The sequence below is a fragment of the Macaca nemestrina genome, chromosome 15 (genome assembly GCF_043159975.1).
Source record: "Macaca nemestrina isolate mMacNem1 chromosome 15, mMacNem.hap1, whole genome shotgun sequence".
NCBI classification, from domain to species: domain Eukaryota; kingdom Metazoa; phylum Chordata; class Mammalia; order Primates; family Cercopithecidae; genus Macaca; species Macaca nemestrina.
In genome coordinates this window covers 89,736,810-89,762,926 of record NC_092139.1, presented here as the reverse complement: position 1 = coordinate 89,762,926, position 26,117 = coordinate 89,736,810, and the positions used below count along the sequence as shown (strand labels likewise).

The 26,117-nt window shown below is 51.9% G+C and overlaps 1 protein-coding gene across 1 annotated transcript in view; it reads right to left on the bottom strand.

Annotated features, from left to right (window-relative positions):
* LOC105498477 (BCR activator of RhoGEF and GTPase) overlaps positions 1-12,681 on the bottom strand; it is a 134,031-nt gene extending 121,350 nt beyond the window's left edge. Inside the window, exon 1 of the mRNA XM_011770628.3 lies at positions 11,344-12,681. Coding sequence (XP_011768930.2) covers positions 11,344-12,622 — 1,279 coding nt within the window. The 5' untranslated portion in view covers positions 12,623-12,681. The remainder of the gene's footprint in view (positions 1-11,343) is intronic.
* Between the last annotated feature and the right edge of the window lie 13,436 nt (positions 12,682-26,117).

Sequence of the window (26,117 nt, the reverse complement as noted above, 5' to 3'; positions counted from 1 at the left end):
CTCGGGCTGCTCAGTTTCTGGCGTGCGCGCTCTCTCTCTCTCTCTCTCTCTGTGGCTGCTGCACAAGGCCCCCCTCTCTTCTTCTGGGGTCCCCTTGGTTGTGTCCTGGCCTTGCCTGGAGATGGTTCCTTCCCAGTGCTCCCTGGTCACTCACCTGGCTCTCTGGGCCCTGCACTGGCCCTGTGCACACACAGCCGGCTACCTCTGTGTATCTCCGCTGCATTTTCCCAGCCAGATCTCGTCCCTCTGCCCCTCCCAGAACCTGCACAACAGACCACTGTCAGCAGCAGGTCAGCGTTCACAGCCCTTGACTGTTGGTGGGAAAAGCAGATGGATGGGCAGTGCCCTTCCAAAAGTTCTGTCTTCTGGGGCCCCCTGCCACACAACTTGCTAGAGAAGCCTTACCAAAGCGTCCCAGAAGGAGCTATCAAGAGCCGGGAAATCTCTACCTTGGAGATTTGCAAAATAAGAGAGGGGAAACATGTTCCTAGACGGCTGACGCCTTCAAGACCCAGACTAAAGGCTGGGCCAGATGATTTCTATCATGGCACTTAGGTTAATGAGGCTGTCTTCCCACCAGACCAAAGCTCACCTGCTGGAAGGCCTGCCTGACCATACTGAGTGCCATCTGTGCCCGGCACAGCAGGTGCCCAAAACCGGTTTGCTGAGCAACTGATCCAGGTCTCCTCCACCTCGGCAGTCATTCTGTGTCTGCTCTCCTGTGATTAACACAACCACTCAGTCTGAGGAGAGAGGCAGTGCCAGCCCCTCCACCAACCACTTGACCTTGGGCAGGTTACTCCAGGCCAGAGTGTTTGTCTCACACTCCCTCCGACTCAATCAGTGGAGGGAGTATAATTACAATAATCCTGCTCTAGCCACTTTACAAGAATCTTTCCAGGGCCCATGAAGCAGCCTCCATGAAAGTCATATTTACTACATCAGTGGGGTGTCTGGTCTTCCCACCCCAGCCCCAGGAAGGTGGGTCTGTGAATGTGCTGATTGCTCTGCCCAGGGGCACCGGCCACCATCCAGATCTACAGGCATTTTGCAAGGTCATGGCAGTGAGAGCTAGGATCCAAGACTGCTAATTAGCAGGCCCCAGTCTGAGGATTTGGGAAGCTCTCTAAGGGTGAGCCAGGGAGGGCCAATCATCAGCAAAGAAGGAAACAGAACCAGTGGGATAATCTCCAAAGCCAACAAGTTTCATTGCCGGGCCACCTGTGTCACTATGCCCCCGAAACCCACCACCACTTATTAGACGTGATAAAGTGGGGTTGGGCCAGAACAAGGGAAGGTCTGAGCAAATAAAAATCTCAGAGATGGCGCGTATCATTCCATCTTCAATCTGCAAACGCCCACGGGGCTCGAGGCACAGACCTCCGTGGGCTCAGGTGCATCGTCACATCAAACACCGTTAAAGGGTCAGAGTGTGGCCCATCCCACAGGACACCACAGCAGGGCATACTCTGTGCTTGTCTTAAGGATCCTATCACCCTAAAGAAGGAAGCCAGACAGACAAAGGATTAACAGGAAACAGCTGCAAATATACCGTTAAAGAAAGATACACGGGGAAAACGCTTTGACTTTAGAAAGGTTTTGTTTGTTTGTTGTTATTATTTTAAAGACAAGGCCCTTGAAGATAAGCCTTTCCGTAAATCAATGAATAAAGCCAAGAAAGGATTTCCATGAAGATAGTGCCAGGCACATAGAAGATGCTCAATAAATACCTTTGAGAGATTGGATAGGGAGAGGTGGTTGCCTTGGTTTTTAATAAGAAAGGGAAATAGGCTCATGCCTGTAATCCCAGCACTTTGGGAGGCCGAGGCGGGCGGATCACGAGGTCAGGAGATCAAGACCATCCTGGCTAACACGGTGAAACCCTGTCTCTACTAAAGATACAAAAAAATTAGCCGGGCGTGGTGGCGGGCGCCTGTAGTCCCAGCTACTCAGGAGGCTAAGGCAGAAGAATGGGGTGAACCCGGGAGGTGGAGTTTGCAGTGAGCCGAGATTGTGTCACTGCACTCCAGCCTAGGCAACAGAGCAAGACTCCGTCTCAAAAAAAAAAAAAAAAAAAAAAGGCGGGTGGGGGGAGACATAAACCAAGATAAAGAGAAAAGAGATGGAAAAAGTTGTGTTAATAAACTCAGGCTGGGTGCAATAACTCACATCTATAATTATTCTCAGCACTTTGAGAGGCCGAGGCAGGAAGGATCGTTTCAGGCCAGGAGTTCGAGACCAGCCTGGGCAACAAAGCAACAAAGACCCTGTCTCAACAAAAATTAAAACTTAGCCAGGCATGGTGGCATGAGCCCGTAGTCCCAGGTACTCAGGAGGCTGAGGAGAGAGGATCGCTTGAGCCCGAGAGTTTGAGGCTACAGTGAGCTATGATTGTGCCACTACACTCCAGCCTGGGCAACAGAGCAAGACCCTTTATCTATTAAAAAAAGTAATAAATTTTAAATTTAAAGAAAAAAATTAAAGAAGCTAAGGAAAGAACCTTAGCAATAATCTATTCCCACGCCTACTTTTGGATGTGGAGAGAGAGGGCAGCACATGAAGCTTTAGCATGCAGTTCTCCTGATGCCTGGCTCAGTGTCCTCTCGGCCCTGCTAGGTTGCCTAAAACCACATGACACTTGACTCACATTCCTCCTAACAGGTCTGAGGGAGCCGACACAAGCACCATCTCCCTCTGCCTGGCAGCCCTTTTCTCTGCTGCCCAGTAACGGACTAACCAAGTGTTACAAGCTAAGCCATGCCTCACCCACCATATGTTGATGTTCTAACTCCCAGTACCTGGGAATGTGACTGTATTTGGAAATAGGGCCTTTCAATAACTAAGTTAAAGTGGGGGTCTTTACTGCCCACCTTAATCCAGTCTGACTGGTGTCCTTTTAAGAAGGGAAATTTCGGCCAGGTGCAGTGGCTCACGCCTGTAATTCCAGCACTTTTGGAGGCCGAGGAGGGCCGATCACCTGAGGTCAGAAGTTCGAGACCAGGCTGGCTAACATGGTGAAACCCTGTCTCTACTAAAAATACAAAAATTACCCAGGTGTGGTGGCAGGCACCTGTAATCCCAGCTACTTGGGAGGCCAAGGCAGGAGAATTGCTTGAACCTGGGAGGTGGAGGTTGCAGTGAGCCGAGACCGTGCCATTGCACTGCAGCCTGGGTGACAAGAGTGAAACTCTGTCTCAAAAAAAAAAAAAAGAAGGGAAATTTGGACACAGAGAGATGCCAGGGGTGTTCGTGCACAGAGAAAAGACCATGTGCAGAGGCAGCAAGATGATGGCACCTGCAAGCCAAAGAGAGCCCTCCAGGGAACCAGCCCTGCTGGCATCTTCATCTTGAACTTCTGGCGTCCAGAAGTGTGAGAAAAGAAATTTCTGTTATTTAAGCCACCAGTCTTGGTATCTTGTTATGGGACAGCCTTGGCAAACTAATATTCTGGGCCACTTCAAAGCTAAGGGCGTGAAGGCTCAGGGAAGATCGCCATTGCTAACGGGTGTTTTCCGGAAGAGAACACCCCTGTGAAGGATCAGAGCTGGGAGTTAACTCAGTCTTAAGACTGAGAGTGCTAGGCCAGGCGTGGTGGTTCACGCCTGTAATCCCAGCACTCTGGGAGGCCAAGGCAGGTGGATCATGAGGTCAAGCGATCGAGACCATCCTGGTCAATACGGTGAAACCCCATCTCTACTAAAAATACAAAAAATTAGCCAGGTGTGGTGGGTCACACCTGTAATCCCACCTACTTGGGTGGCTGAGGCAGGAGAATCACTTGAACCTGGGAGGCGGAGGTTGCAATGAGCCGAGATCGCGCCATTGCACTCCAGCCTGGGCAAAAAAAGAGCGAAACTCCAAGAAAGAAAAAGAAAGACTGAGAGTGCTGCCCTGGGGTCAAGCGATCGAGACCATCCTGGTCAATACGGTGAAACCCCATCTCTACTAAAAATACAAAAAATTAGCCAGGTGTGGTGGGTCACACCTGTAATCCCACCTACTTGGGTGGCTGAGGCAGGAGAATCACTTGAACCTGGGAGGCGGAGGTTGCAATGAGCCGAGATCGCGCCATTGCACTCCAGCCTGGGCAAAAAAAGAGCGAAACTCCAAGAAAGAAAAAGAAAGACTGAGAGTGCTGCCCTGGGGAACTTCAAAGCCCTGCTTGAATGAAATCAGCCATGCACAGTTATATGAGGAATGTAGGAGAGGCAAAAATCATGGAGACAGAGTAGAAACGGTGGCTTCCAGGAGCTAGGGATGAAGGGGAATGGGGAGTTAAAAGTCTGATGGATTATAAAGTTTCAGTTTGGGAAGATGAAAAAGTTTTAGAAATTGACAAGTGGTGATGGTTGCAAAACAATGTGATGTACTTAATGCCACTGAACTGTACACTTAAAAATGGAGAAAATGGTGCATTTTATACTATAAATTTTAGCCAGGCGCAGTGGTTCAGGCCTGTAATCCCAACACTTTGGGAGGTTGAGGCGGGGCGGATCACCTAAGGTCAGGAGTTCGAGACCAGCCTGGCCAACATGGTGAAACCCCGTCTCTACTAAAAATACAAAAATCAGCCAGCCGTGGTGGCACGCACCTGTAATCCCAGCTACTCAGGAGGCTGTGGCAGGAGAATCACTTGAACCTGGGAGGCGGAGGCTGCAGTGAGCTGAGATTGTGCCACTGCACTCCAGCCTGGGTAACAGAGCAAGACTCTGTCTTGGAAAAACAAAAAATATATTAAAATTTTATAATAATAAAAACAGTAACGAACCTCTAACATGTTACATGGATACTGTATTTTAATTAAAATAACTACACTTTCAAAGGGGGAAAAAAACACCCTGTTTGAGCCACAACAGTTGTATTCTATCTAGCCAGGGTCAAGATATTCCCTGGGGTTCATAGTTAATTTAATTCCCCAACACCCCGAATCTTGATCCAAAAAGCAGCAGCCTCTGCCAAAACTCAGACCTCCTCTTTGGTAACCTGAGAAAGCTTCCAAGATGCCCATTCATTCACTCTAAACAGGGGACCCTCTCAAATCACAGGGGTGAGCTGCAGCCTGGGCCTCAGGCACTGCTGTGTCCTCTCTCAAGTGTGCTAAAGCTAAAGCTAAAGCACATAGCTCACCTGGGCTCTTTGTCCTGGTGAGGGCAGCAGTCACAAACACAAGCCCTCCTGGCCACAGGACTCCCAACCAAGGAAGGGAGGGGGCTATAAAGCTAGAAGCAACAAACTAAGCAAAAGGCACACTCCCCTGAACTCAGTCAAATCAACAGCACTCCCAGCGCCTTCTTTAGTGAAATGTTTCAGAATGCTCCATTCTGTTCCCAAAACAAGTCAGCCTTCCTGAACCAGAGAACGCTTGTAAAATTTGATCTAGACTCTGCTTCTGTGCTGTTGATGCCTTTAGCAGCCTCAGACTCCACCCAGATCTGCCCACTCTGTCTCCACCCATGGAGAGGAGCCTGTACTCAACTGAGAGGTGGCCACGAGGCTCTGGCCTTAAGAGATGATGATGGAGCCAACTCCAGGCCTGGGTGACCTTTCTCTGCCCCACAGTTACTCAAACTGGCTGCCAGTCCAGTCCATCACCCAAGGGAAAAACAATGCAGTGGTCACTCTGGCGCCAACACATCGCTGGAATCCAAAGGGCAAATTAAGCTGCTTAATAAAAATGTGAAAACACAGGGCAGCCACTCACATGAAGTCCATGAAGAAATACAAGATCTGTCCTGTCTCAAGACTGACACCTGGAAGAAGGTTGACAGGCACACTGGGCTGGGTGTTTGGATCAAGAATTCCTCAGACCTCCCAACACAAACAAATAATAAATGTGTTTGAGGTGATGAATATGCTAATCTACTTGATTTGATTATTATGCATTGTAGATATGTATCAAAATATCACAGTCTCTGAATAGGTACAATTATTATGTATTAACAGGGAAAAAAAGAAAAGAAAAAGGAGGAGGCTGGGTGTGGCGCCTCACGCCTGTAATTCCAGCACTTTTGGGAGGCTGAGGTGGGTAGATCGCTTAAGCTCAAGAGTTCGAGGCCAGCCTGGGCAACCTAGGGAGATCCAATCTCTACAAAAAAAAAAAAAAAAAAAAGATTGAGAAAGAGAAGGAGAAATGTCTGGTGTCCCAACTGATACTGAGCCAACTGCAAGACAAATAAGAGAGCCCCTCCTCCCCAATGCCAATCAGCCTGCAATCACAGAATGTGTGGGTGAGGCTAACTAGACCATCCTATTTCAGCCCAGTCGGCCCACATCAGGAAAACTGCCTAGCCAACCAGAGAACTGTGGGGGGAAAAAAAAGGTTGTTATTTTAAGCCACTTTAAAAAAAAAATCCTCTGAAAGTAAAGTACAGGGATGAAATGAGAAAAAGACAGAGTAATTGATCAGTCAGTTCCCAATGATCAGTAAAATTCCCCAGCCCCATGGGCTATGAAAGGAGGAAGGGCGCTTCCAGTATGTGCTATGTGTAAAGCTCAGAACCAGGTTCCCTGGAAGACCCAGAAATGAACCAGTGATTCCTGCCTTCAAAAAGCACACAGTTGGCCCAGAGTGGTGGCTCACGCCTGTAATCCCAGCACTTTCAGAGGCTGAGGCAGGAGGATAGCTTGAGCCCACGAGTTTGAGACCAGCCTGGGCAACATCGTGAGACCCCATCTCTACAGAAAAAAATAAAATAAAATAAATTAGCCAGGCAAGGTGGTGCATACCTGTGGTCCCAGTTATTTGGAAGGCTGAGGTGGGAGGATTGCTTGAGCCTGGCAGGTCAAGGCTGCAATGAGTGGTGACTGAATCACTATAATCCAGCCTGGGTAACAGAGCAAAACCCTTTCCCAACAAAGAGAAAAAAAAAAAGGCCGGGCGCAGTGGCTCACACCTGCAATCCCAGCACTTTGGGAGGCCAAGGCGGGTAGATCACTTGAGGTCAGGAGTTCCAGACCAGTCTGGCCAATATGGCAAAACCCTGTCTCTACTGAAAACACAAAAATCAGCAGGGTGTGGTGGTGTACACCTGTTAACCCCAGCTACTCGGGGGGGCTGAGGCAGGAGAATCACTTGAACCTGGGAGGCAGAGGCTGCAGTGAGCAGCGATCACGCCACTGCACTCCAGCCTAGGCAACAGAACGAGACTCCATTTGAAAAACAAAAACAAAAACAAAAAAAAACCACACAATTTCTGCCACCACATGGATGAACCTTGATAACATTACATTCAGTGAAATAAGCCAATCACAAAAAGACAAATATTGCAGGACTGGACTTACATATCTATCATAGTTGAATTCAGAGACACAGAATGGAGAATGGTGGTGCCAGGGGTTGGGGTGGGGAAATGAGGAGTTATTATTTAATGGGTACAGAGTTTCAGTTGGGAAGATGAAATTCGAGATGGATGTTGGTGATGGTCATACAACAACGTGAATGTAGTCAACACCACAAAACTGTATGGATAAAAATGGTTAAAATGTTCCACTCCCTCACTTGACTGGCTTTACCAAAAAAAAACAATTTAAAAGGGTTAAGATAGGAACTTTTGTTATGGTTATTTTACCAAACTTTTAAAAATTACAAAAATGGTAAATTTTATGTATATTTTACCATTTAAAGAAAAGCACACAGTCTAGAATCACAGGGCAGATGTGGGTGACCCCAAGCCTTTGCTGCCATTTTTCCTTAGGGCAAACGGCTACTCTCTGCTCTCCAACTTCCGCTGACTGATCAAGTCCTCTTCAGTCCTGCCACTTCTGGAAGCTTCTTGGATCTCACTTCCCTTCAACACATACACGTGTGTGTGTGTGTGTGTGTGTGTGTGTGTGTGTGTGTGTGTCTCTCTCTCTCTCTCTTCCAGTAACTTGTAAGTTCCCAGATGGCAAGAACCACACACTCCTTCTGTGGGTTCTGCACAGTTTTACAGCAGGGCTCACAGCCATCTATCATTACCCCCACAGGCGGGCCCAGGGTGCAAAGACTGGAAGGACCCCCTGAACCTCCCCAGTGGTGCTTTGCAGGTAGCAGTGTGGAGTAGTGGGAAGAACACCGCAGGGCCCCCAGGTTCCAGATGGAACAGCTCTGCATTCACACAGAGACCCAGAATCCCAGCCCTGCCGCTTCCCAGTTGTGTCTTTACCTGTAAATGGGCAGCCCCACCCCAGGGGGACAGATGAGCCCATGAGGGGCCCTATAGGAAGCACTTTGTCACCGTGCCCACAGGTGGCTTCGGCCCCCTCCCGTGAGGGCCCCTCAACTTGGAAATGGGACGGTCCATTCATCCAAACAGACTGATTCTGAAGTTATTAGATCCGGGCCACCGCGGAGCATTAGGGCAACTTCCTCCCCCCACCCACCCCATGAGTGATTTTCCTCATTGTTCCTTTTCAGACCAGCAGGCTCCACAGCCCTCTAAAGAACATCAGTAAACAGTTAGGCAGAGACAGATGGCTGAGCCAGTGAGGATTCCTCTTTCCACGCCAGCCACACATGGATGCACGTCAGAGCAAACTGCTGGGCAAAGAGTGTCAAGGTGCCCAGGGCTAAAACAAGCAGGAGTTGTAAAACCTAACAGGATCCAAACTCGTAGACTGTACAACACCAAAAGTGAACCCATATGTAAACTCTGGACTTTGGGTAATAATGAGGCATCAATGCAGGTAGGTTCATGGACTGTAACAAACGTGCCCCTCGGGTGGATGTTAACTGGGCAGGTTGTGGGGGTGTGGGCGTACGGAGTGTATGTGTACTTCCTTATCAATTTTGCTGTGAACCTAATAGTGCTCTAAAAAAATTGTCTTTTTTTTTTTTTTTTTGAGACGGAGTCTCGCTCTCTCCCCCTGGCTGGAGTGCAGTGGCACGATCTCGGCTCACTGCAAGCTCCACCTCTCGGGTTCCTGCCATTCTCCTGCCTCAGCCTCCCAAGTAGCTGGGACTATAGGCACCCGCCACCGCGCCCGGCTAATTTTTTGTATTTTTAGTAGAGGCGGGGTTTCACCTGGTCTCAATCTCCTGACCTTGTGATCCGCCCACCTCGGCCTCCCAAAGTGCTGGGATTACAGGCGTGAGCCACCGCGCCTGGCCAAAATATTAAGTCTTAAAAAAGAAAAACTGTCTGAGGGAAAATAATCTCTTTTAAAAGATGTTTTAAGTGACCTTAGTCACTAAAAACGTCTAAGAGGCCTGCTGAGGTGGCTCATCCCTGCAACCCCAGCTACTCAGGAGGCTGAAGCTGGAGGAATGCTTGAGCCCAGGAGTTTGAGACCAGCCTGGGCAACACAGCAAGACCCTGTCTTTACAAAACAAAAAGAAATGATAATTAGCCCAGTAGAGTGGTTTGAGCCTGCAGTCCCAGCTACTGAAAAGACTGAGGTGGAAGGATCACCTCAGTCTGAGAGTTTTGAGGTTGCAGTGAGCTATGATCATACTACTGCATTCCAGCCTGGATGGCAGAGCCAGACCCTATCTCTTAACAACAAACAAACAAACAAAAAACATTTACGGGGAAAAAAATAAAACCTAATGGGAAAGAGACTGTGGGACCTTCAGGACATTCAGAGAAGAATCCAGAAAGTGCTAAAAGTGGGCCCAAGTGGTAAAATTAACTCCTCAGCCATTTCCTGAGGACCTGCCCTGTGTGACTCAAGGCACTGGGCTTTCCATCCTTCTATAATCATTCCTATTTTCATTTACTGACTTGCATTCAGGGTCTAGTGATGTGGTGGGCAACATGGCCAAGTCTACAGGAGCTGTAGGAAAGGCTGGGCCCAAGGTTCTGGAAACCCACAATTCTTCACCAGCAAAGATTATCATTTCAATTTGAACATCTCCCTAAAAACCTCTCATTTTCTTTATTAATAATTCTCCTGCACCACAGCACTGAGAGCCAGTTCAAGTTGGCTCGCCTGACCAACAGCTGGCCAGACAAGGCTGGTGCCCAGTAACCACAAGGCAATCCTCCAGACCCCGAACGAGCTGAGGTGCCTGCAAAGCAGGCTTCTGAATAGTACAGCCTTCCACCCCCGCCCCCACATAGGGACTTAGGGAATGCAGCCGGGCCACACTGCAGGTCGGAGTCGAGGAGCCGGACTCCACAGGAAACCCCGGCTGCAAATGGAAGATCAGCAACTGAAGTACCTAACACAAACAGGACAGAGTGCCCATCACAAAAAAGGCTGCAGCTCTAAGAGCCAAAAATAGCCTCACTTGTTTCAAGAGGATTCCGACAAACCAAGCACATCCAACTCCTCCATCAGCAGAAAAAGAAAAATCAATGAAGCAGAAAACCAGATCAGCTTAACAGGGACCAGGACTCCAAGAGATTCCCGACAGCCTCACACACACCCCAGCTCACCCTTTCCTTACCCTAATGGCAAACAGTGCCTGGATCTCAAAACACAGTCCCATCACCCAAAACGCCTGATGGTATTTTCATCTAGCACAGAAGTAACGTGTACAATCCCATAGTTTTAATCTTAGCGCTAGAGTCTGACCACAGATTGGGAGCCCCGATGGGTGCTTATCCTTGGCAAGATGAAACAGCAGGAGCACACTGGAGGCTCAGCAAATGGGGCTGGGTTAGCACCATAGAGGAGCCTGGTGGTGAATGATGGGTGCAGCCTCCCATCAAAGCCAGGCAGATTAGAACGGGTGTGGCTCTGCTTCAGCCCCAGATAAAATCCCCATGTAGTTGATTTTCGGTGGCCCACTGATTCACAACTGTCTGTCGCCTCACTTCCTTCTAATTCCTATTCTCACCTGCTGTGACCTGCCCGTTCAGGGCTGCTGGCTAGCAAGCAAACCTGACACTTCTATGGCCTGGGAGCAGCTAGCATATCTCAGGTTTCACAAATGTTGTCATATAACCCCTCCAGAACAGGATCACTGGGGTGGCGGAGAGTGTCCAAGACATAAATCCGTCCCTGCTAACAGCATCCGATCCGGGCGCTACAGATGACTCCGGCTTTTATGCCATCCTCACTGCCCGGCGTGGAGAGAGTACAGGGCAAGGAGGTTACCACCTGAAGCATCTTCCTCCAACTCACAAGCTGTACTTCACAAACACATTGCTCTAGAATGAAAGGAACAAACCACCTCCCATTCCTCACAAGACCATCCTCAACCCAATCCCATTCCAAACACTAACAATCTGCGTTCAGGAAGGAGGAGGGAATGGAGTTTGTTCGGGTGCAGGATACGTGTGAACCACAAGTGCACCCGATAATCACTCAAAAGTTACCTATCCACTCCTCCCTCCCAACTTGTTTTGTATCCCCTACTCGTCTCTAGTTTTCCTCCCCGGTGCAGGTGTGCCCACACACGTGGCGTGAGGAACTCACCTGCGTCTCCATGGAAGGTGCCCTCCCCATCGTTGGGCCAGATCTGCCCGGTCTTGCGGACGCCCACGATGGTGGCCTCGGACACGACAACTGGGCAGTGCCGGTGCCGCTTATGGCACTGCGGCGTGGGGGGACTGCTGCTCTCGAAGGACTGTTGCGAGTTCTGCGAGGGAGAGCGGCTCTTGTCCCGGAACATGCGGTAGGTGGTGGGGCTTGGGGACACTCGGCTGGACTGGCCGGAGGAGAAGTCCTCCTCGCTGGAGGTGAGGTTCTCGTTGGAGCTGCAGTCCGGGGTATAGCCGCCTCCGCAATCCTCAAAGCTCCGAGGGGAATAGGACCTGCGGGGCCAGGTGAGGCGCTTCTCCTGCTCAGAGGTGCTCTGGCTGCGCAGGAGCGGGCCCTTGCCCTCTCCTTCCATCATGCCCCCGACATAGATGCTCTGGTAGGGCTGGTACTCCAGGGGCGGCCAAGGTGGCCTGCTACCTCCATTGGCGTTGATCAGGTTGTCCTTCAGGAAGCGGGGGTTCAACTCGGCGTCCTCGTAGTCGCCATCAACGCCGCAGCTGCTCTCCGAGCAGCGTCCCCGGTAAGGGGGCCTGGAGGCATCCCCCACGCTCGAGCCCGCGCTGTGCTGGGACTTTTTGCGCTCCATCTGCATGGCCTGGCTGCCCAGGGAGCTGATGCGGTCCGACACCTCTTTGTCGTTGACCTTCACCAAGCCGCGCTCGTGGTGAAACTCGACGTTCACGTAGAAGGGCTTCTCGGCGTCCGCCCCGGACTGGCCATGGCCCTTGCGGATCCGCTCGAAGTTGGACCTTAGCGCCGCCACGCTGGCGGGGGGCCCCCGGTCATCCCGTTCCCCCGACGCGGCGGCCCCGGGCCTGCGGGCGGCCCCGGGCTTGGGCTTACCCGGGGAACCCTCTCCGTCCGGCCGGGCCTCGGGTTCCTCGGCGGGCGGCGGGTCGGCTCCGTCGGCGGGCGCGGGCTGCGGGCGCGGCGCGGGCGCTCGGGGCTCGGAGGCGCCGTCGGGGCCCTGCGCCGCGCGCCGGAAGCCCCATCGCTGCCGGTCATAGCTCTTCTTTTCCTTGGCCAGCAGCGTCTGCAGGTATATCATGCGGAAGCGCTCCTGGTTCACCTCCTGCTCCAGGCGCCGGATAGAGGCCTTGCAGCGCTCCAGCTCCTGCTCGATGTCGCCCACTGAACGCAGTTCCATGCGCGGCGGCTCCGAGTCCGGGAACTGCGCCTTCCACGCCTCTGCGAAGCCCACCGGGTCCACCATGGCGCGGCCGGCCTCACCTGCGCCGCCGGGCTGCGCGCGGCGCCCGTCTCAGCGGCGGCGCGGCGGCCTCGCCAGGCCCGGCCCCGGGCGCCCGGCGGCCCCCATGGCCCCGCGCAGCGGCGGCGGCGAACAATGCCCGCCCACTCCCTGATGGCAGGTGAGGCGGCGCGGGGCGCTAGGCGGCGCGGGACGCTGGGCACGCGGGGCGGGGCGCGCTGGGGGAAGGGCGCGGGCTGCGCGCGCCGCTATTGTGTGCGGGGCTCCTCCGCACGGCGAGGCGCGCGCGCTGCTCTCTGCTCCGCCAGGCCGCCGCCAGACCCCGGTCGCGGCCCGCGCGCTCCTGGCCTCTCGCTCCCGCACCGCCGCACAGCTCCGCCGCCTCAGCTGCCGCCGCCTCAGTGGGCGCTACGCTCGGCCAGCCCCCTCTCGCCGCACTCCCGCCCGGCCCGCACTCTGCGCCGCAGGAAGGGGAGGGCCGGGGGGCGGTGGCCGCGGCGCGGCTGACGGAGCCAGGCGGGCCTCTTAAAGGGGCCGCGCCGTGGGCACAGGGCGGGGGCCCCCGGAGGCGGCTCCCCCATCAAGCCGCCACCCTCCCCCCGTCCCTGTGCCTTTTGGGAAACTGAGGCCCTAACAACGGCGAATTGGACTGTTCAACTCGCAGCCCAGGGGTCCCCCATAAAAAGGACACCGGACTCCCTGGTTCAGAAAGACCTTTCCAACACAGAGGTCCGGGCCAGTTTTGCAGTCCTGAAACAGGAACACTTGGCTCCCCTCCGGCCAGGAGGACTTCTTCTCTGGCCAGTACAGCCGCGTGTCCCCAGGCCCCACCACCTACCTCATGTTCCGGGACAAGAGCTGCTCTCCTTCGCAGAACTCGCAGCAGTCCTCCGACAGAAGCAACCTCCCCCCTCTGCCCCTCACCACGTCGTAGTGCCATAAGTGTCACCGGCACTGCCCGGTTGTCGTGTCTGACTGAGGCCACCATCGTGGGCGTCCGCAAGACCGGGCAGATCTGGCCCAACGATGGGGAGGGCACCTTCCATGGAGACTCAGGTGAGTTCCTCACACCTTACAACCCGGCCTTTCACCAGCCTCAGGGCTGGCCACAACTCACAGAGAGGCCAGGACCAGGCAGGTCACTCAGCGAGGCAGAGAGGACCAGGCTGGGTCGCCAATGCCAGCACCCCTGTTTCAGCGTGCGTCTCACGTTGTGGATCTGCTGTGGGTGACTGCCACACGGGTTTTTCACAGCAGGACGACATGATGTATGATAAATAGGGATTTCTCCCTCAGGTCACTCAGTACCCACACCTGCCTTCCCGTGTGCTAAGCCATGTTTGTCCCCTGGCCTCACCTGAGCTCCAGAGGCCAGTGTAGTTTTTCCAGGACGACCTGACTCAGAACTTCCCTGATTAGCCTCCCTCTAAGGGGGCCAGCCTGCACCGAGGCCCACAGGGCTGGGTGGAAGACAGAACAGCCCAGAGCAGGGAGTGAAACAAAATCTTTGCGGGTTCTCTAGGGACACAGAGATCTGACACACAGCAGAGAGCACTGTGCAGGGAATCTGATGGGCACAAAGTGAAAATACCCAAACCAGCCCGCTGGGTTAGGGGAAAAGGAAACAGGATATGGCAAATGAATGACTGGGCTTGAGTCTTGACCACCTCTCCCTCTCTGCCTCGGTTTCCTTGAAGTGAGAAGAACATCCACCTCCAAGTGCTGTTGTCCCTTTGTGGATGTGAGGGATTTTCATGCCCTCCTCCCAATGCCAGTGTCATCTGGAGCAGATGCTTTGAAGTCCAATCTAAGGGACTGAGCCCAGACTAGTAGCCAGGCCAGCCCTGCTTGGGTTCAGGTCTCCCTGCCAATTCCTGGCTGTGTGATCTCATCAGTGTTTCTCTGAGCCTCAGTTTTGTCATCCGTTCTTCATGTGCCCAATCCTGCTTCCTTTTCCCCTAACCCGACAGGCTGGTTTGGGTATTTTAATTTTGTGCTCATCAGACTCCCTGCTCTCTCTGCCCTGTCTCAGATCTCCCGGCTTCCCTAGAGAACCATCAAAGATTTTGTTTCACTGCCTGCTCTGGGCTGTCCTGTCTTCCACCCAGCCCTGTGGGCCACGGTACAAAATGTTGAGAGCACCCTGTGTAAAATGTCCAGATGGGGCAAACATAAAACACACCCTGATAAATGGTGTGTAGGGGTCGTTTCGTGATTGCCTGTTAATATTGGTACCCCTGGAGAACATTCCTGCTGCTGGAAAACCCCTGGGACCCAGTTTCCAGGCCCAGTGGGCGGTGCGCAGCTCACTGCTGCCCTCTGCAGGCCTTGCTAACCTCCTGCCATCCTGGTCCCTTGGACCCAGCGGACCTTCTCATCCCCTTCCCCTTCAGGCTGCAAAATAGCCCATTTTGCAGGTGAAGAAACTGAGATGCAAATGATGCCCTGCCTTTGGAGTAGTGGGGAATAAAGGGGCTGGAATCCCAGTAGTGCCATACTAAGCAGTGCTCTCATCCTCAGTGGCCTTTTTTCCTTTTTTTTTTTTTTTTCGAGACGGAGTCTCACACTGTCGCCTAGGCCGGAGTACGGTGGCGCGATCTCTGCTCACCACAACCTCTGCCTCCCGGGTTCAAGCGATTCTCCTGCCTCAGCCTCCCAAGTAGGTGGAATTACAGGCGCCTGCCATCACGCCCAGCTAATCTTTTGTATTTTTAGTAGAAACGAGGTTTCACTATGTTGGCCAGGCTGGTCTTGAACTCCTGACCTCATAATCTACCCGCCTTGGCCTCCTGTAGTGCTAGGATTACAGGTGTGAGCCACTGCACCCAGCCCTAGTGGCCTTTTCTTTAAAAAGGGTATGATAAAGGCCAGGCACAGTGGCTCAATACCTGTAATCCTGTTGCTTTGGGAGGCGGAGGCAGGAGGATCGCTTGAGCCCAGGACTTCAAGACCAGCCTGGGCAACGTAGTGAAATTCCGTCTCTACAAAAAATTTAAAAATTAGCCTGGCATGGTAGCTCGTGCCTGTAGTCCTACCTGCTCAGGAGGCTGGGGTGGGAGGATTGCACTGAGCCTGGGAATTTGAGGCTTCAGTGAGCTAGGATCACGCTGCTGCACTCCAGCCTAGGTAACAGAGCAAGACCCTGTCTCTAAATAAACTCTGAAGCTGTTTAGTTTGAGTTTGCATGCTCTGTTCTCTTGGCATAGCAAATGGCTTTTTGTTAGGCACAAGGACACGTCCAGATAGTGGCTCTCTCCCTTGTGGGACAGCCTCTTCTGGCCCCAAGGACACTGCTCTCTCCTCAGGACTTCCCTGAGAGCACCCCTATCCTGGGCCTCTGGACCTTTCCTGCAGAGTTTTCTTATCATCCATCCCTCCCTAGGGAGGAGTGTAATGGGGCATGGGCATGGGGTTCAGACACATATAACACTCTGTAATCCCCCACTCAGTGTCCATTCCAACTAGATCTAAACTCTGCAAGGTCACAGACCTGTTTGTCTTGTTCCCCTATGTCCCTCATATAGTGAGCTCAGAGTAAGTGCTCAGCCAGGTCTGGTGGAATGAGGAACCAGATGTGTGCATGGCCTGGAGGGCAGATAGGTCACCGAGAGCGATGCCAGTGTATGGGGGAGGAAATGATAAGGCATTCACAGCCCGGCTATAGCAGAGGTGTGTGTGCCCTGTGGGAAAAGGCACAGTCCTGGCAAAGGCTTGCCAGGGGAGGTGATGCCTGAGCTGGTCTTAAGGACAAGGACCAGGTAGGCAAAGGACAAGGAGGCTTCAAAGTTGTGTTTGAGGAACAGCCAGGTTGGGAGATGAGGCTGGTATGGGCAGTAGGAAGTGGAATCAGAGGTGAGGCAGGGCCTTGTAGACCTGTACAAAGTTTGGGTTTTATTTTAAATGTGAGGAAAAGCTGCTCAAAGGTTCTAGACCTGCACTGTCCGATAGAACTTTCCAGCGCCATGGGCATGTTCTGTAATCTGTGCTGCACAATGTGGCAGGCATGAGCTGCCCCGTGCAATTACTAAGCATCTGAAATGTGGCTGGGGGCAGCTGAAGAACTGAATGTTTGCTTTCGTGTTAGTGAGTTGAAGTGGCCACCATGGCTGCTGTATTCGACTGCACAGGAAGCAGTGGGTGACTTGCTGGGGTCTGTTGCATGGAAGGTTGGGCATGGGAGGTGAAAGCAGGGGGAGTGGTTGGAGATTGTGGCAATTGTTCATGAGGAAGGCATTGGTGACCCAGAGTAGGGCAGAAGCAAGGTGGCCTGGAGAAGGGGTTGGATTTCAGGAGCATTCTGGAAATAAAACTCATGGGACTTGTAGATGGAGTAGGTGTGGAGAATGAGGGATGTTGGGGTGATCGGACCCAACACCAGGCCATGGGGGCAACAAAGTCGGGTGAAATCAAAGGAATGAGAAAAGACAAGAGAGAAAGTGGGACCAGGGGGCCAACGCTAGTTTGGAGGCTGCGAAGGCGGGGAGCCCTGGGAGCCCACATTGTTTATTGGTGATCAAACAAAGAAGCAGGTGGTGAGGATGTGGGGGTTGAAAGGAAGCGGTGTATCAAGCGAATGAGCTACAGCTGTGATGGTTTCGCATTTTCTTTGAAACATATGGCTACTTGAGATAATGGGAGTGCTAGAAGCAAAGCAACTCTAGCAGACATGCAAGCCCTGCCTCGGCTTCTCTCCCAACACTCAGCTTTTCTCCCAACAGAGGGAGGCCAGCTACAGGGATGACTTTGGGATGCTGACTGCAACAGACAAGCAGAGGTGCCTGCATAGGGCTTCAGGTCACCATAGCCCATCCATGAGCCAGCGTTAGGCAGACAGAGGATGACCCTGTGGCACCAAGGAGCAATGAAGACCTCAGAGAGAAAGTGGAGTGTTGCCAGTGAATCGCTATTGTTTGTAGCCTCGGGCCTGGAGACTCTTCCCCCTGCCTGCATGAGGCGGGGTGGAGAAGGGACAGGGACTGGACTAGGGGGAAGTAGAGGCAGAGAGACTGAGAAGGGACTGGCCAGGGAGATTATGGGGACCCAGGAGTCTGAGTGGAGAAGACTCAGTGAAGAAGGTAGAGCCCCATGCTGATTCCTACTGTTCCCTCAGTGGGAAGAACACTAGCTGAGCCTGCATCATGAGGCCCGCAGAGCAGAGGTGGGCCCTGGAGCTTGACTGCAGAAGCTGGAGGCTGGATGGGCCCTGAGTGCTATCCCAGGAGCCTTCTGAGGGGTTCAGCAGGAGAAGGGGGCTTCACCAAGGGCTCCACAGCAGTCTCTGAGCAGTGGGTGACATTTATTTTCTTCATCATCATGCTTTTCTAAATTCTTCATAATAAAATGCCTATCTATGGCTCACGCCTGTAATCCCAGCACTTTGGGAAGCCAGGCAGGCAGATCACTTGAGGTCAGGAGTTTAAGACCAGACTGGCCAATATGGTGAAACCCCGTCTCTACTAAAAATACAAAAATTAGCCGGGCACGGTGACTCTAGAGGCTGAGGCAGGAGAATTGCCTGGACCCAGCAGGCGGAGGTTGCAGTGAGTGGAGATTACACCACTGCATTCCAGCCTGGGTGATGGCGTGAGACTGTCTCAACAAAAAACAAACCAACCAACCCACCTATCTTTTGTAATTTAAAAAACAAAATAGATTTTTTTTACAACTATTATTATTATTATTGTTTTTGAGATTGAGTTTCATTCTTGTTGTCTAGGCTGGAGTGCAATGGCGTGATCTCGGCTCACCACAGCCTCCGCCTCCCAAGTTCAAGCAATTATCCTGCCTCAGCCTCCCGAGTAGCTGGGATTACAGACATGCGCCGCCATGTCTGGCTAATTTTGTTTTTTTTAGTAGAGACGGGATTTCTCCATGTTGGTCAGGTTGGTGGCAAACTCCCAACCTCAGGTGATCCGCCTGCCTTGACCTCCCAAAGTGCAATTACCTGGCCTTTTTTTTTTTTTTTTTTTTTGAGATGGAGTGTTACTCTGTCGCCCACGCTGGAGTGCAGTGGCCAGATCTCAGCTCACTGCAAGCTCCGCCTCCCAGGTTTACACCATTCTCCTGCCTTGGCCTCCCGAGTAGCTGGGACTACAGGTGCCTGCCACCTCACCCGGCTAGTTTTTTTGTGTTTTTTAGTAGAGATGGGGTTTCACCGTGTTAGCCAGGATGGTCTCGATCTCCTGACCTCGTGATCCGCCCGTCTCAGCCTCTCAAAGTGCTGAGCTTTTTTTACAACTTTATTGAAGTATAATTAAAGTGTCATAAGCTGCGTATTAGGAGTGCGATTTGATGAGTTTTGACATCTGTGTATACTTTGAAGCCATCGCCACAATTAGATAACAAGCATTTCCATCATCCCCAATCCATGTTATGTTTTTAAATCTCAAAACTAAAATAGAACAGAAAAGTGGGGTTTTTGGTGATGTTCCCCCTCAATTTTCCTTGTTCTCTGAGTGTGGTTACATGATTCTGTTATTTATTTACTTATATTTATTTACTTATATTTGAGATGGGGGTCTCGCTCTGTCACCCACGCTGGAGTGCATTATTGTAGTCCTAGCTCGCTGCAGCCTCAGACCCCTGGGCTCAAGTGATCCTCCTAACTCAGCTTCCCGAAATGCTGGGATTACAGGCATGAGCCACCACGCCCAGCCTAGAAGTAATTTTAAAATCAAAACACACACACACCTCACACACCCTCAGCAGCAGCCCAAGTGGTTCCTAAGCCCCAAGCAAAAGTTCCAGCAAACACCTCCTGGATGCCACCCTTTGCCTTTCCTGAAAGAACAGGCTGGGACCCAACAGCCCCCTCTGCTGGAGAGAATGCAGAACTTCTGATGCCTCAAATCCCTGGAGATGGAAAGCATGCAGGTGTCAGTCAACAGATGAAAGAATAAATAGAGGCTAGGCACGGTGGCTCACACCTGTAACCCCAGCACTTGGGGAGGCTGAGGAGGGTGGATCATTTGAGGTCGGGAGTTCAAGACCAGCCTGGCCAACATGGGGAAACCCTGTCTCTACTAAAAATATGAAAAAATTAGCCTGGTGTGGTGGCACATGCCTGTAGTCCCAGCTACTCGAGAGGCTGAGGCAGCAGAATCGCCTGAATCCAGGAGAGGGAGGTTGCAATGAGCCGAGGTCGCGCCCCTGCACTCCAGCCTGGGTGACAGAGTGAGACTCCATCTCAAAAAAAAAAAAAAAAAAAGAAGAAGAAGAAGTTTGAGAGCAGCCTGGGCACCATAGTGAGACCCCCATCTCTACAAATAAATAAATAAATAAAAATAAAAATAAATTAGCTGAGCATTGTGGCATGTGTCTGTAGTCCCAGCTACTCTGGAGGCTGAGGTGGAAGGATTGCTTGAGCCGGGGAGGTTGAAGTTTTAGTGAGCTATGATCACACCGCTGCACTCCAGCCTGGGCGACAGAGTGAGACCCTGTCTCAAATTAAATAACTAAATGAAAAGAAATAAACTGTGGTACATCCAGACAATGGAATATTAATCAGCACTAAAAAGAAAGGAGCTATCAGGCCATGGAAAAACATGGAGGAAACTTAAATGCCTATTACTATATGAAAGACACTATTCTGAAAAGGCTACATACTGTATGATTCCAAATATATGACTTTTTTTTTTTTTTGAGACAGAGTCTCGTTCTGTCACCCAGGCTGGAGTACAATGGTGCGATCTCGGCTCACGGCAACCCCCACCTCCCAGGTTCAAACAATTCTCCTTCTGCCTCCTGGGTTCAAGCAGTTCTCCCACTTCAGCCTCCCAAGTAGCTGGGGCTATACGCACACCATCACTATGGCAGAGATTGCAGTGAGCCATGATAGTGCCACTGCACTCCAGCAAGGGCAACAGAACTAGACCCTGTCTCAAAAAGAAAAAAATGAAATGAAATATTGTACTGATAAATGCTACAACATGGATGAGCCTTGAAAACATTATGCTAAGTGAAAGAAGCAGTCACAAAAGGCCACATACTGTATGATTCCATTTGCATGTCTTATTCTTTTTTTTTTCTTTTTTTTTTTTGAGACGGAGTCTCGCTCTGTCACCCAGGCTGGAGTGTAGTGGCTCGGTCTTGGCTCACTGCACACTCTGCCTTCCAGTTTACGTCATTCTCCTGCTTCAGCCTCCCGAGTAGCTGGGGCTACAGGCGCCCGCCACCACACCCGGTTAATTTTTTGTATTTTTTAGTAGAGACAGGGTTTCACCGTGTAAGCCAGGATAATCTTGATCTCCTGACCTCACGATCCGCCCACCTCGGCCTCCCAAAGTGCTGGGATTACAGGCGTGAGCCACCGTGCCCGGCCTACCTGTCTTATTCTTACAAAATCAGTTTATGATGGCAGTTGTTTCAACAGATGGATATAAAATGCATTGAGAAAGGTGCTTTTAACAATTTTTTTTCTTCCTCCCAGTATCCAGGTGCTTGAGGACAGGCCTGGTAGATAGGAAGCTGACTACAGATATGTGCCACCGATCCTGGCTTCTATTTTTTCACTATTGCGAATAACATTGCTTGTTTTTTTGTTTTTTCTTGTAGTTGTTGTTGTTTTTCGAGACAGAGTTTCGCTCTTGTTGCCCAGACTGGAGTGCAATGGCAAGATCTCGGGTCACCACAACCTCCACCTCCCAGTTTCAAGTGATTCTCCTGCCTCAGCCTCCCGAGTAGCTGGGATTACAGGCACGCGCCACCATGCCCAGCTAATTTTGTATTTTTAGTAGAGACCAGGGTTTCACCGTGTTGGTCAGGCTGGTCTCAAACTCCTGACCTCAGGTGATCCACCCCCCTGCCTCCCAAAGTGTTGGGATTACAGGCGTGAGCCACCGCACTCGGCATAAATAATATTGCTTGAATGTGTATGTACGTGTACACAATGGACTGAATGTTTGTGTCCCCCAAAATTTGTATGTTGAAATTCCAGCTGGGCATTGTGGTACACAGTTGTAGTTCCAGCTACTCCAGAGGCTGAGGTGGGAGTGTTGCTTGAACCTAGGAGTTCTGGGCTTTAGTCACTATGCCCATCAGGCATCTGCACTAAGTTCAGCATCAGTATGATGACCATCAGGTTTCCTAAGGTAGAGTAAACCTGCCCAGGTAGAAAGTGCAGGCCAGGCACAGTGGCTCACACCTGTAATCCCAGCACTTTGGAAGACCACAGCAGGTGGTTCACGAGGTCAGGAGATCGAGACCATCCTGACCAACATGGTGAAATCTCGTCTCTACTAAAAATACAAAAATTAGCTGAGCATGGTGGTGCATGCCTATAGTCCCAGCTACTTAGGAGGCTGAGGCAGGAGAATTGCTTGAATCCGGGAGGCAGAGGTTACAGTGAGCTGAGATTGCACTACTGGACTCCAGCCTGGGGACAGAGCAAGACTCCATCTTGAAAAAAAAAAAAGAAGAAAGAAAGTGCGGCCAGGCGTGGTGGCTCACGCCTGTAATCCCAGCACGGTGGGAGGCCGAGGTGGGCGGTTCACGAGGTCAGGAGATCGAGACCATCCTGGCTAACACGGTGAAACCCGGTCTCTACTAAAAATACAAAACCAAATGAACCAGGTGTGGTGGCAGGTGCCTGTAGTCCTAGCTACTCAGGAGGCTGAGGCAGGAGAATGGCGTGAACCCAGGAGGTGGACCTTACAGTGAGCCAAGATGGCGGCACCACACTCCAGCCTGGGCAACAGAGTGAGACTCTGTCTCAAAAAAAAAACAAAAACAAAACAAAACAAAAAAAAAAACTTGCAACAGATTAAAACTCCTATGCCAATCAGTACTGGGATTGTGCCTGTGAATAGCCACTGCATGCCAGCCTGGGCAACATAGCCAGACCCCATCTCTGAGGGGGAAGTATGTAGTTATATATATGAAATTCTAACCCTCAATGTGCCTGGGAGGTGGTGAAGTCTTGGGTGGAGTCCTCGTGGGGATTAGTGGCCTTATTTATTTATTTTTGAGGTGGAATTTCACTCTATTGCCAGGTTGGAGTGCAGTGGTGTGATCTCAGCTCACTTCAACCTCTGCCTCCCGGGTTCAAGCAATTATTCTGCCTCAGCCTCCTGAGTGGCCGGGACCACAGGCATACACCACCATGTCCGGCTAATTTTTTTTTTTTCCTGTATTTTAGTAAAGATGGGGTTTCACCATGTTGCCCAAGCTTCTCTCAAACTCCTGAGCTCAGGCAATCCACCCACCTCGGCCTCCTAAAGTGCTAGGATTACAGGCGTGAGCCACTGTGCCTGGCCGGGATTAGTGGCCTTATAAAAGGAACCCTGAAGAGCTCTCTCAAATTCTTTTTGCTATGTGAGGATACAGTGGGAATTCTACAGTTTATGACCTAGAAAATGGTCCTTGCCAGAATCCAACCATGTTGGCACCCTGATCTGGAACTTCCAGCCTCCGGGACTGTGAGAAATAAATTTCTGGTGTTTTAAAAACCACCTAGACTATGGCAGGCCCCACTAAGGCAAAGTACTTGTTTAAGTCTGCTTTCAGTTCTTTGGAAGATATACCTAGGGATGGAATTTCCAGGCCATGTCATGTGGCAATTACATGTTTTACTTTTTGGGGAACTGCACAGGTGCCTTTTTCTTTTTTTGCTTTTTTTTTTTTTTTTTTAGACAGGTTCTGTTTCACTTGCTTAGGCAGGAGTGCAGTGGCACAATCTCAGCTCACTGCAGTCTCAAGCTCCTGGGCCCAAATGATCCTTCCACCTCTGCCCTACAAGTAGCTGGGACTACAGGCACACACCACCATGCCCACCTAGTTTTTATATTTTTTGTAGAGACAGAGTTTCACCATGTTGCCCTGTTCTCAAACTCTTGAGCCCAAGGGATGCACCCACCTCCGCTTCCCAAAGTGCTGGAATTACAGGTGTGCACCACCACACCCAGCCAAGGTGCCTTTTTCTAATTCACCCAAAGGCCCCATGTGGGTGGGTGCAATGGCTGTGCTCATGAGGGTCACACAGTCTTCAGGAGTCCCATCCACCCAGCCCTCACCAGGGGCCCAGCCTGGAACTGAGGTCCCTCAGCGTGATTTCTTTCCACCTCCACAGCCATCACCCCAACAAGAGGCAGGGAAAGGGGCTCAGAGAGTGACCCCCCCATAAGTCATAACTGGGGGCCCAGACTTGAGCCCAACCTCCTGAGTCACAATCAGTGCTTTTAACCATTGTACCATCTAGCAAGACATTGTAGATGGCTGGGCTTTCTGCCCTCAGTTCTGCCTGAGCCCGACTTAAAAGCCTGGGTGAGCTTTTATTCTTTCTTGCTCCTTTTCTGCCCTGTCTCCACCCCTGTCCCCACCCACCTGGGAGGCTGGAGGCCAGAGGAGGGCTCCCTTCAAGTGGGATGTGGCCATGTGACCACCATCCATCATCTATCATCCATCATCTGTCATCTGTCAACCCTAGGGAGCTGGGGGCAAGATGAGAAAACTGGGCCATCAGTACAGCTGTCCTCTATCCCCGCCTCCAGCCAGAGTGTGGAGCAAAGCTCTGAGGGCCATCTTTGTTCAGTGAGAAACGAGCACTTTTGCAGCTGCTGGTCACAGGTTCCGAGGGACTGGGGCTGTGAGCCTGCCCTTCCAGACCTGGGCCCCGCCTCAGGAACTCCACTGCCTTCTGCAGGATCAATATTGATGAGGATTCTCCCTGCAGCCAGGAGAATCCCAGCGGAGTCCCCTGGCCACCGTTGGCAGCCTTCACAGGAGGCAAAATTGCTGGGACAAGACGAGCTTGTTCCCGAAGACAGGGCCAGTGAGTTGGTCCAGGCTGTGGCTTCCAGGGGTCAAAGGCCCAGAGCACCCTCAGGCTAGGGGTGCCAACCACCTGTCAGGAAAGAGGAAGCCCAGGCCTGGTTTGCCTCCTAGACCACCCACCATATGTCCCAGAAGACAAGGGGTGAGCCTGCTGACAGTCGCCCAGGGACAGGAGTCCCATGCCTGCTTCCTCACCTGCCTGGGGCCCAGGCTTAGACACTGGCTGGTGGCCCTGAATACTGAGGGGGTGCCTAGACAAAAGGGAGGAGGCCAGGAAGGGTCTGTGCTGCCTGGAAGGAGCATGTGACAGTCACACATCCTGGCTGCTCATCAGTTTCCTTCAGGGGAAGGCTGACATATGGGAGATGACATTGGCAGCCCACAGCAGATGGCAGAGGAGCCTGGGAACTGCTGGGAGGGCATTGCATCTCAGACAGTGCCTGAAATGGCAGGTATCTGTGTGTGGGTGGGGGGGGGTGCCCAGGGTCCACCCAGTCTCCAGGAGCCACTTCTCTCTCAGGAGAGGAGGAGTCCCTCTCTGTGCTATGAGTTTCTTCCTCTGAAAACCCCACTTGTCCTCTCTCATCCCTGTCCTGGGCTCCCTTGGTTGCTGGGTCCCTCTGCAGTCCCCTCCAAGCCTAGGATTCCTTGGCTACCTGCCAGCATCCCCAGGGGCCCAGGGCTCCAAGAGCTGGAGGGAGCTGCCTCCCAGTCTAGCCCCACCTGTGTGGACCGAGGGCTTATGCCCCATGCCAAGCCTGGCTTACCTGTGAAAATGGGGTCGGGCTGGCATCTGCCATGTGGGCTGTGGGAGGAGTGAATGGGAGAATGCAAAGGGCTGGGCCAGAAAGGGGGCTCCAGAAAAGCTGAATGCATGAATAAGTAAGAGCTAGTGCAGCCTGGGCAACACAGTAAGACCCTGTCTCTGTGAAATTTTTTTAAAAAATTAAAAATTAGCTGGGCATGCTGGCTCATGCCTGTAGTCCCAACAACTTGGGAGGCTGGGGTGGGAGGATTGCTTGATGATGGAAAGTTGAGGCTGCACTGAGCTATAATCACGCCCTTGCACTCCAGCCTGGGCAACAGTGCGAGACCCCATCTCAAAAAAAAAAGTAAATGAAGCCAGGTGCAGTAGTGTGTGTCTGTAGTCCCAGCTACTCAGAAGGCTGAGACAGAAGGATTGCTTGAGCCCAGGAGTTTGAGGCCAGCCCAGGCAACACAGTGAGCCCCTGGCTGTATTGCCTTAAAAATAATAATAAATAAAAATAAAAAATAAAAATAAAAAGTTGATGAATGAGTGAACGTGTCAATTTAACCGATCCTCTGTCCATTTCAATACTCAGTTACCTAGATTGTAGGTGACCTGAGCTCTCCTGGGTTAAGATGCCCTGCATTCCTCCAGAGAGTGAGGTTTGTCTGGCAGTGGTCCCCATCCCATCCCCCAGGCTGAAATGCGAGTCGAATGGATCCTGGTAGCCTCGTCTCCACTCCAGAGGCCTGCAGCAGGACTGGGAGGAGGGGGAGACAGGCAGGCGCCCAGGGCACAGGGTTGAAGGATGCTGAGAGCAGTTGCCCTGCTCCGGTCCCTATGGAGCCTGTCACCATGGCCGGTGGGCTGGGAAGGATGGACTCATAGACTCACATTGGGAGGGGGCAGGGAGTGGCAGGGAAGGGGAAGGCTCAGCCGGGGGACCCTGAGGAGAGCTGAGCTTGGTTGGGGCCATGCGAA